The sequence below is a fragment of the Triplophysa dalaica genome, chromosome 12, assembly GCF_015846415.1.
Source record: "Triplophysa dalaica isolate WHDGS20190420 chromosome 12, ASM1584641v1, whole genome shotgun sequence".
NCBI lineage: Eukaryota > Metazoa > Chordata > Actinopteri > Cypriniformes > Nemacheilidae > Triplophysa > Triplophysa dalaica.
In genome coordinates, this window is record NC_079553.1 from 7,377,566 (window position 1) to 7,388,862 (window position 11,297).

Sequence of the window (11,297 nt, forward strand, 5' to 3'; positions counted from 1 at the left end):
GTTTATACTGTACTCTGTATTGTATGACTGGGAACGAACAGCGCATACAATCTTCAAAAGTATAATTGTAGTCGATGTATGAACTCCCTTAAGAAGTCACCAGTGCTGAGTCACCTACAGTTACCTGAAGTCAAAGTTATTACTGTAAAGGTCAATGAACTCTAAGGGAATTTCCATTGGGCCTGTGTTGGGCAGGTCTGTGGATGATTCTGACCTATTCATTACAAACATTGATTTAGAAGTTTTACCTGTATGCGCGCAGATCCATTTCATATGGCCTCGCAACAGCAAACAAGCCGCAGCAAACATTTTGCGCTTCAGTGAAGTGAGCAACAGCGTTTCTTTTAAAATCCACATGAAGCAAAGCGGGGTTTTATTTCACCTTTACATGTTTCCTTGTTATTCACAAATGATCACAGTTTATCAATATAATAAAACATTTGATCAAGGAATTCTTTAAAAAACATTGCTGGGGAGCTATTTTTCAAAATAAGAGGATTGTTTATAAGGGATTGGTGCACTTCCCTGTTGCGTCCCCCCAAGCAATATAAAAAACAACATCCTTGTATGCACTCACTCTAAGGCCAAAGATTATGCTGGATACAGCTGACGCTTTAAACCGATTTGCATATGGGTGGATGAGTGAAACCACGCCGTAGCTTTGTCTTTAATTGTTATGATTGATAAAGCACGAAATTATTTGCAACAATTATTATATACTTTTACATGCTTTTTAAACTCTGTTTATTATTGCAATATGTAACAAAAATAAAAGTACCTGCTCAACTTGAATAGCAAGCCACGCCTTCTTCTTCGGTCATAAATTGTGAATACAAACGTTCATTTCAGCAGAAGTTTGTTTTGAAGCGCAGAAGTCAAGAGAGTCAAAATGAGGGTCTGTATTATCCTCGCAGTGCTCGCGCTCATCAGTCTCCAAAGCTCAAGTGGTAAATATATTTTGTTTTGCTAAAGCTATTGTTTCGCAGCTGAAAATTATTTTCTACCATACACTGTAGGCCTATTGAAAAGCAATATTTGTATCGTCTTTATTTTGTTTTGTTGCTCGTTATTGTTTTAAATATAATGTACCTTCAGAAGTGAACACTTGAAGTTTTAATTTCTATGAATTATCAGTTGTTTAGATGTAATCAAAGCATGTTTGGATAAGTCGTGAAAATGAAAGAGTTTTTGAAAGAAAATTGAAAATGAAAGAAATTTGTTTAGCCATCATGTGGTTCATTTGACAACAATAGTATGTTATCATTAATATTGCATGTGAGCAAACGTAAATATTGCATTATTGATGGATACTTCACTTCACAATTCACGTTTTATATCAGATAGTGTTTCGAATTGGATGCTTATTTTGTTGTTTTTATGTGTGGTGTCCACAGATGTGTCATGTTTTTAACATATTAAAATCAGTAAGGGGATATTACAAAAATAAAAATGTTGGCCTTGTAAGATAGGCCATTTTTTTCCTGAACAAACAGGAAGCTGTGATATGCAAATGCTATTTCAAAACTGTTTCGTTTTCTACGATCCTCAGCTTATCTGTTGGTAAAAGGACCATCTGAGCCTGTTCTGGAAGGACAGGATGTGACGCTGGAGTGCGTGGACACCGATTCTAAGCTCAATATGAGCTCAGTGCACTTTGAGAGGTACTCCAAGGTACGGCCATTCACTCAGAAGCATAAATGTGCATGTATACAATATGCTTTGACCTACAGTTGTCTGCGAATGTTTATAAAACATCAGCTTGACAGTGAAACAACATCTTTCTTTTTCTTGAGAAATGAGCAGGTTCAGGTTGGTTGTGCTGTAATCCTAACCCCTCTGTATCGCTGCCAATATGATTACAGTAAACAGAGATCTTGAACTACAAAGGTATTTGATAAGGAAGTTAGTTTCTTCCGTCACAATTTTGATCAATATTTTATAGACTAACTTATTTGTCAGGGCAAGAACAAGAACAAACAAGGTACAACAACATTCTCATTTAAATGTATTTGTCTGGAGATCAGGACTGAAAGTAGTATTTACACAGCAGAATGCAGTATGTGTTTTTCCAGGCTTCCAAGAGATGTTATTCTGGGTTTAATTAGTATCTGGCACTGAGAAGCCTTTCGAGGATTCACAACATCTGCTTCGTCTGTCGACGCGCTGTCTGTTTGTCACCTTTTCCTGGCTTCTAGTTTCAGTTGTGCCAAGACAAATTCTGTTTCTATACAACCAATCACGAAGACAGATGTTTTGTTTTGCAAACTTTCATTAGCCTGTGTCAGTAAGACCCAAGTGTCAAAATCTATTTCCTACATGTATAGCATATTTGAGCAATTTCAGCAAGCAATCCCCATTTAAGATACAATCTCAGGCAAGCCTTGACCATGCAGTCAATTTGTGTGTCAAAGTTACAGTTTACATTTATTTATTCACTCCCATGTCAGTCAGAATATCTGTCTAGTTTCAATTTGAAACAAAGTAGAAACACCCTTCTCTATACAAAACGATATATAAAAACCTATTTAGTTAAACATCCTTTATGAACGGACTAAAAAGTTTTGTTGCACTAAAATCAAATCTAATGTAATCATGTAAATTGAAATGTGACACTTATTTTACACATCTATATATGAGTGAAATTTTTCGTTCTTTTTCTTCCCAACAGTACATGAGGAATTGGTATCGTCTCCAGGCAGATGACGTGTATTTATACCGCAGATGTTTCATGTATGATGTGGATGTGAGAAGAGAGGAGGGCAAACTTCTTGTCCTAATTTCAAGCATCCAGTCCTGGTCTGAGGGTCCATACCGCTGTGTGTCTGAGAACTCTTCTGCACCGGATAACTCTTCAGAGTCACTCTCCATCCCCATCCACTGTGAGTAATAGTCAGATCACTGCCAAGAACTCACATCATGGGCTGATGAAATCTTTAGGAAACAGTTTAAGACTCTTTATGTAATTAAGCAGCGACGCAAATGTCCATCAATTGTTACGAACACAAATCGATTTGTGTATGTCTACACTGTCTAAATGCATAACTCCTCAGTCTTTCGTTGTCACATGAGAAGTTTTCTGTTTTGGATCTAAATATAAGAGGAGAAATAAAACTCTTTCTCTCAAAAGATGACTAAATCAATGTTGATATTGAATGGTGGTTTTGCTGTACCCAGGGATGAGTTATTGGAATAACTGAAAAAAGATTTGTACAAAAAGGGTCAATACACATAACAGATGGAGACAAGATAATATGTGAACAGACTTAATACACCATAATCTTAAATAATTCTTCATCCTTTTTCTCCAACGAGATTCTTAAATGCATGTGCAGGTTATTATGTCAACATGTAAATTATCTGAATTTGTTTGTGCTGCTTCCTTGTTTTCATGTGAATGTATTCAGGGCTGTTTTGACTAATCCTGTGTATCCATCCATGCGCTCTCTCTTTTTCTCTCAGATATGCGAGAGGTATCAGTGCACCGGGCTGGTTTGGGCTACCTAACCCGTTATTTCAACCAGGTGGAGGAGCTGAAAGCTCGATTAGGGGATGACGTAGAGCTAGAATGTTCCACTTCAGCTTCCGAGAAACCCGATTACTTCTGGACCAAAGAGGTGACGTATCTAATATTTTATGTTATATTAATTCTATCTTGTTCCAAACCTCATTCATTTTTCTGTCTGTGGTGAGATTCGAATTGCCTATTTCAAGGAATTGTACGTGGAGGTTTCTCGTGCATCTGAGGTTATTTGAAAAAATTCCATACAGTTCAAATGAAAGGGTTGTGAGTTTTATCATTTTTAGTTAAAAAAGGAACTTGTATGCGTGCATGGTTCATGTGTGAAAAGTCCCAGAATGTTGAGGTGCAGGATAGACAGCAAAACTAAGTCATGTTGTGAGAATGTTTTTTCACAAAACCTAAAACAACTGGCTTTGTGTGCTAAACATATTATTGACTTAACAAGCCTGAATATATAATTAATAAGGATTATATAAACAACAAAAAATATATATATTTGTACATGTGGAAATAACAACTACACTAATCTATGTTTTACAGTGCATAAAAGAGATAGTTCACCCAAAAATAAAATTCTGTCATAATTGACTCATCCTCAGATCGTTGCAAACATGTATAAATGTAACTCTTTTTTCTGCTAAAAACAAAGACATTTTGAAGAATATTAGTAACCAAAAAGATCTCACCCCCTATTGATTCCCATGTTTATTTTCCTTACAATGGTAAATGGGGGATGAGATCTGTTTGGTTACTGACTTTCTTCCAAATTTCTTCCTTTGTGTTCGGCAGAACAAATAAATTGTTAACCAAGAAGGTTAGTAAATAATGACAGATTTTTTTTAAAATAGTTTTTTGGTGAACTCCCTTTTACACTTTCAATCTGCATATAAATAGCATACACAGTCACCTCTTCAGTACATTCCTCCGGTGTTTATGCATCATACAAGCTTTTGGGCCTCTCCTTGTGTAATTGTTGACATTCTTGACATTCTCAAATACACACAGAACCGAGAGCACCATGCCATGTACTTATTCTCAGGCCAAACTTCCCTTTAAAATGTCATTGGGGCGGTTGACAGGTGGCCATATAATTGCATGTGATGTAATGTGGTTAGACCTGTACCTCAGATTCTCAGAATGTTTCCCTCCATTACTTTTCACAACAACGCAGTGTCATTCATTGTCACAGTCACTGCTTTAACCTTAGCACTTTAGCACAAATGTCTTCTGTCCAAATCAGGGTTGTTATCATTACGTGAAGCTTAAATTAAAACCATTAATGCATTTCTATTAATTGAACTACAAATTGAAAAACTATTTGAAAAACTTACACCAAACAAAAATGAAAACACAAACATTATCAACAGGAAATAAATAACCAGATCAAAATTAAACCTTAAATAGAATAAAATACAACAACACTTTAAAGAAAGTAATACTCAAACAAACAAATAAAGCCAAATAAAATAAAGCTTATTAAAAATAACATTAAGCTTACAAAACTGTGGTATTATCAGTTTTGCCTTCAATACAGTATGTCAGGGCTACTCAACTGGCGGCCCGTCAATCATCTTAGCCTGGCCCGCCTTAACATTTCAAATAAGTGGAGAGACCTTAAGAAAGGTGTGCTTTAAATGCATGTCCTCCTGAGACGCCGTATCTTTAAAAGTCCAAAACGCTTTGAATAATTCTCGCGGCTCATAGTGATCTACGTCATATAAAGCGATTTGATCGGTCAGTCCAAAGAACTTAAAAAATGATAATTTACAACGTTAAAATCAGAAATGCATTGCCCAGGCAATCGGTTTGTACGCATGATAAGTCGCAATCTAAAATTCAGGGCAACTTTTCTAAAGAATGCTTTCAGCACCTTGTTGAATCAATGCCACGTAGAATTAAGGCAGTTCTGAAGGCGAAAGGGGGTCAAACACCGTAATCGTATGGTGTTCCTAATAATCCTTTAGGTGAGTGTATACTGGATGCAATATTTGTGTGCATGTTTTAATATATGGCCTATATGTTACAGCAACAAAACAGTATAAACGAAACAAAACGCAATAAATAACAGAAATAAAAAATAACAGAAGAAATTAGGATATGGTAAAAAACTGGTCCGGATCCTACATATACTTTTGGAATCTGGCCCTCAAAGAAAAGTAGTTGAAGACCCCTGCAGTATGTGCTTCCCAATCCCAAGGTATAACAGATGCAGATTCCTGTAAATATAGCAACGCAGTATAGTAGTACGTTTGAGTATAGGAGCTACCGGTTACTACGCTCTGTGTCTGCTCTTTGAAAGAGGCAACAGGAAGGTGCTGGGAGCCAGTGGATTAAATTAAACAATGGTGCTTCAGCCAGAACTTGGCCTGACTGAGAATCCTCTTAATTCACTCTCATTTAAATTGAAATTGACTTTTTTGGCAGGCTGCAAAATCCCCTTTCGGAGCCAAAGGCATTTGTGAGGTTATGATGTGGTTTGACCAGTTTTTGCACAGTCATTTGTTTCCCTGTTTTGTCCTCTTGTTAAGGTGCTAACATGCAGTTGTTACCATAAGGCTACATTTTTGCTTCACCAAAATTATTCAGTATTAAAAGGATTTTTTTGGTTAAATGTAGTAACCTCACAATAGACGTTTTAAGGTGTATGCTCTGGTTATTTTTATACTTTCATTACACTCGCTGTTAAAATTCAGTGCTACAATTTTGCACTGTTGTAGTTTTTATTCCCCTTATGGGATCCATTACTTTGGTTTCCCCTTATTCATGGTTCCCTTACTAAGAATTATTAAGTACTTCTGCTTTATCTTTCTTTGAAATTAAAATGTGAATCTTGCCTTTTAGTTCTTGCTTTAGTTTTCACCTCTCCTATAAACGTTCCTGTCTATTTTTGTTTTCTATCAAGGGAGAGGACTGGGTTTTGTCTGCCCATAAACTGAAGTTGGAGAAGGTGACAAGGCAGGATGGAGGGAGATACACCTGTACAGCTCAATCTCCTACTGTGCAATCCCTGATGAAGAAACGCACTGTCAGCGTCACTGTCCTGCCAGGTCCGAGCTGCCAGAAGGGGGCAATGTTAGATGACTGTTAGAGCAAGTTCATGGTGTTGGGATGGGGTTTAAATAATCCAAAGAAATAGACGAAATGATAATTAAGATATAGATCTTGTATCATAGATGCATATGATTCTTTAATGCATAAAATTTGGATTGCTATCCATGTCCCACATGGATTCTTTAAATGCAACAAAACTAGACAACCCATTTAAAACATGTTTGTTTATTAAAATTAAGATAAACTATTTGCTAAATTTAGTTGTATTTAATACAATTATTATAGATTTAATAATAATATCAATTCATATTACCATAAATTAAATATAAACTGTTATATTATTAGACATTAGCCAAACACAGACCGAAAGTTTACTGCAGACCAGGCGTGCAAGTTAGATGAAATGTCCCATAACTGCTAAACAGCAGCGAGCAAAGATAATTTAAAATAAATAACATTTTTATTTTATTAAATGTACGTTATATTTAAATTTTAAATCTCTGATTTAATCTTAAAATAGCGCAGACATGAACTGCTGCAAATCATCCTTTGCCTTTTACAGCATCACTGGTGCCCTCAATTTTATTTGGAAATTGATTTCAACGTATTTACTGTTATGTCTTTTGTTAGTAAATGTTAAAGAAAGAAAGACATGGATCAGCCCTGCATCAACCCTAGGCGACAAAGCCAGAATGCTTCCATTCTAATCAATGGAGCCGTCGCTACAGCTGCCACATGTTAAGACAGATTCATTGATCATCACAAGAACATTCCAGCTCTGTCGTGTCATTCGATTGCGTTGTAGACACAGTGCAGGACAATAATAGCTGCCATTAGACTATTGCATTACAGTCATGAATATTAATAATAGTAAATAGTTGTCACGCGACATAACAGCAAAGCAATAACATAAGGATTAGGGACATTAGTCTTCTGTGGGTGATGAGGTCAGAGAGGAAGCTGCAGAGATGAGGGAGGGTTGAGATGAAGGACCTACGAATGACAAAGATGAGAGAGGGAAATCCAAGAAAAAATTATAATGAGGAGAATGTTTTATATTTGGTTGATTGTATATAGTGAGGAAAGACTGTGAAGCAGGAGATGCATTAGGACTCAAAGAACAGGAAAGTAGGCAACTGATCGAAATAAAAGTGAAAATAAATAAGACATTGTAATACAGTTCAACCTGTGGAAGGAAGGCGGGAACCGGCGGACATTTATACTAAACTTTAATCAAAATAAACAAACAATAACACGGAAGTAAAAGACTGGCAGCCTCCTCACGGTCGAGAACATAAATACAAACTTAAAATATATCCGGGCCCGGTCCTCTCTCGTCAGCAGTCCCGTCGCTCGTCCTCTTATGCTCCCGATTTCCTCCGTGAGATATTTCCCCCGCCTCACAGCTCCCGTCCTCCCTTCCTCACCACAGACATGTTTTATTAAAGGCAAAAGTATATTTTGTAAACCAAGGTAACAAATTCACTTTCTGAGTTTTAGGTTCCAACATCCAAAATTCTAAAAATAAAAATTTTGTCATCATTTACTCACAATGTTGGTAACCGAAAAACGGCGATACCTATTCACTTTCATTGAATGAACACTAAATCATTGCAAGTCAATGGATACCACTGTTGTTCGATTACCAACTTTCTTCAAAATATCTTCTTTTGTGTTCTGCAGAAGAAAGTCATACAGGTTTGAAATGACAAGAGGATGAGTAAACGATGACAGGTTTTATTTTTGGGGGAACTATCCCAGTAAGGTACTTACTATTAAAGTTAAGAGTTTCTGCCGAGTCAGACTTTGCCCTCAAATTGCCCTTTAAACATTTTGAATCTTTTTCCCATTACAACAAGCAATCTGGCAAAGAGAGATAATTATGGACAATTAGCTTACCTGCCTAAGGCTGAACTACTAATTTAAAAGTGTTTAGTCGGTTAAGATGGTTCATCAGTTTTTTAGATTTACCCTGCGTTCCAATCAGCATACTATCCGTCCTACTAGTATTCGAAAGTAGAATTAGTATGTTTAAATCGTATTATGTTGAAAATAGTATTCCAAAGATTTCCGGATGCTCTACTACCACTAATTCAAGCTCCAGAATGATGCATACTCTGACAGGTTATTTTACCCACAACTCACCGCAAGTAGGCGGAGTTTAGTGAGGCTCCACTGCATTAATAAGTTATATTACAATGCGTCACCAAAATTAAAAAAAATGTAAGTATGCAGTAAACATTACATTCATACGAAATATTGAATGAAAGAATACCTTAATTGAAAGAAGAGCTGTATTTTGATGGGTGTGACAGTTATTGGCCACAATGTTGTCTAGGCAACAACGACCACTTCTGCTTCCTGTTAGTATGTCCCAGTGTGTGCAATCTCTTTGTCGATGCACTCAAAAGTACCTACTATTCCAACACAAAAACAGTACCTACTATTAGGGCTAGTATAAGTAGGCGAATTGGAATGCAGCAAATGTTTTTGCAACCAAGCTTTTTAGCAGAGTTATAATGACTATCTCCCTGTTTGTGCTTATAGAAAATGCAGCATGGTATGAGTCCACCGCTGGTCAAGTTATTCTCACAGTGTGCTGTGTAGGATTTGTTCTTGTGTTGATTGGGATATCCATGATAACATACCTCTGCCGTCGAGCCAGCCAAAGGAACTGCAAGGGTCCCATGTAAGTACTCTTACCTCCCTAAAAGGACATGGAGGCATGGCTTGTTGTACTGTAAATCAATAATGAGTTTAAAATACAGTGATGACTGCTTCTCAATCCCCATCACTTCTTAACCCCCTTAGAGCTGTTCAGACAGACTAGACCATGTGTAAATAACCATCTCTCCAAGAGCCCCACATATTTTCTTATTCTCTCGGATATAACACACTTTCTTCCATGTTAATCATTTATATTTCTCTCTTCCTCAGTGATGACCGCTCCCAGAAGAAACCCATCTACAGAAACAGCGTGGAGTCCCTGCCCTCCACCATATCTGACAAGCAGCCACTGGTATAAAGAGTGAAATTGATGGAGGACTAGAGGGTAGAAGAGAAAACTGAAGAGATAATAATTAGAAGGGGAAGTTATAGAGTGATGAGAACTTTGTGTATAGATTTTATGGTCTAGGGTCTTTATTTAGATGTATAATTAAGAAACTATCTGTCTATAAGGTGAATCAAGAAGCATACAAAGGTGGAACAAATGATGGTTTTAACAAGGTAGGTCGTGTCCAGTGTGCTCGGCAGAAATGCTCCTCAACAAAAGGTGTGCAATTTTCTCCGTATTGATTAAAAACGCTGCAAAATTGAGAACTGCTGAAAAGATGGTTTTGAGAGCTGACCTTGAATTATTATTTCTCCCCTCGTTCTCGGGTTGAAAAGGCAGATTTCAGTTTATGTAAACCATTTAACATTTCTTTTATGCAAACTCACTGTCTTCAGGCTATCAGATCATTTAGTCAGATGTAAAAAATGTAATATTGCTTTAAATAAATGTATAATCATCTGTTTCTCTTGAAAGGGCAGTAGATAAGATCCAGACTAATACTCAACCAATTACTCTTTGCACTTTGACTGTGTTGCACTTTTGCACGTGTTTGATTTTGCCCTGTATGTCTTTGAATTTAAAGCAAATAAACTGTTTTAAGTTGTACGTTCAACGTATTCAGCCTCCAGTGTTTTCATGATCTAATTAAGATACATGGATGCTCAACTATCCCATGCAATAATCCAAAACTGACAGCAGACTTTTATCTCTATGCAAATCCATCAAAACTCCCTAAAACTTTTTACATTTATGTTAAACAACACATGATTGGCTGATTATAAGGCAAAATCGAAAATAGCAAACCATTGGATTTAACACGACCAGTGCCACGTATCTATAACATGAAATGATAATAATTTTTATACTGTATAAATGATCTCAACCTGCATTTCACCCCTGACTCCCAATGGGTGGCAACAATCAATAGATAGGATTGAACAAAAGAGGGATCGACGAGGCTTGAAGTCAGAACCAGAAATGTATCCGACGACTCCAGAATATAAAAGGGAAAAAACGTCCATATCCGAAAAGGCCTCAGGCACTCCTGAGGTATTCTTTAAAAATATTACATATCTAAACTGTGCTTGCTGCTACAGGCCTGTAACTTGGTATGCTATCCTAAGTTTTTCACAAACAACATGAACAGTAATGGCCTTTACTTTCCCCAGTCAATGCATACTGTAACAGTAACTCAGTTTCTTAATTTTACCCTCCAATGCTTTAATTTTAAAGTTCATCACTGCAGGCATTATCTCAGCTACTCATTTCATTTGTTCTGATTGCTGTATTTCAGTTAATGTTGTTTTATTTCCGGCGTGTGGCTGACCAGAGGCCTCCATTAATAACTGGAGCTTCTGTGCTTTAGCAATGACAGTTCATTAACAAAGGTACATGTCATGAAATACAACAAGAACAATAAGCTAATTTGGAACTGATTATTTGCAACGTATCCTCTATTTTTCTTTGTTTACATGAATGAGAGTGTAGGATAGCAAGGTCAACTTCTTGGAGAAAAGGAAACCTAAAATATAAATGGTCCAAAAAAAAAACCCTCAAGTAAAGAATCGGTATAACCATTTCAAGTTGTTAATGTAAACAGTTTGTTTGCATATCAGAGGACAGCTCCATTTTTCAACATTATAAGAAAACCTTCTTATTCGCACAAAGCAT

At 36.6% G+C, this 11,297-nt stretch overlaps 1 protein-coding gene across 1 annotated transcript; it reads left to right on the forward strand.

Annotated features, from left to right (window-relative positions):
• The first annotated feature begins 793 nt into the window (after nt 1-793).
• si:ch211-79k12.1 (uncharacterized protein LOC568891 homolog) lies at nt 794-10,232 on the forward strand. The gene is made up of 7 exons (XM_056763104.1): nt 794-947; nt 1,550-1,671; nt 2,669-2,879; nt 3,460-3,614; nt 6,423-6,567; nt 9,119-9,260; nt 9,509-10,232. Exons 1-7 carry the CDS (start codon nt 890-892, stop codon nt 9,594-9,596), a joined length of 921 nt encoding a protein of 306 aa, XP_056619082.1. The 5' UTR covers nt 794-889; the 3' UTR covers nt 9,597-10,232.
• Nucleotides 10,233-11,297: the final 1,065 nt, after the last annotated feature.

Coding starts and splice junctions, on each gene's coding strand:
- si:ch211-79k12.1 (XM_056763104.1), top strand. CDS start 890: ATGAGGGTCTGTATTATCCTCGCAGTGCTCGCGCTCATCAGTCTCCAA. Junction 2,880..3,459: donor ACTCTCCATCCCCATCCACT/GTGAGTAATAGT, acceptor TTTTTCTCTCAG/ATATGCGAGAGGTATCAGTG. Junction 9,261..9,508: donor AGGAACTGCAAGGGTCCCAT/GTAAGTACTCTT, acceptor TCTCTTCCTCAG/TGATGACCGCTCCCAGAAGA.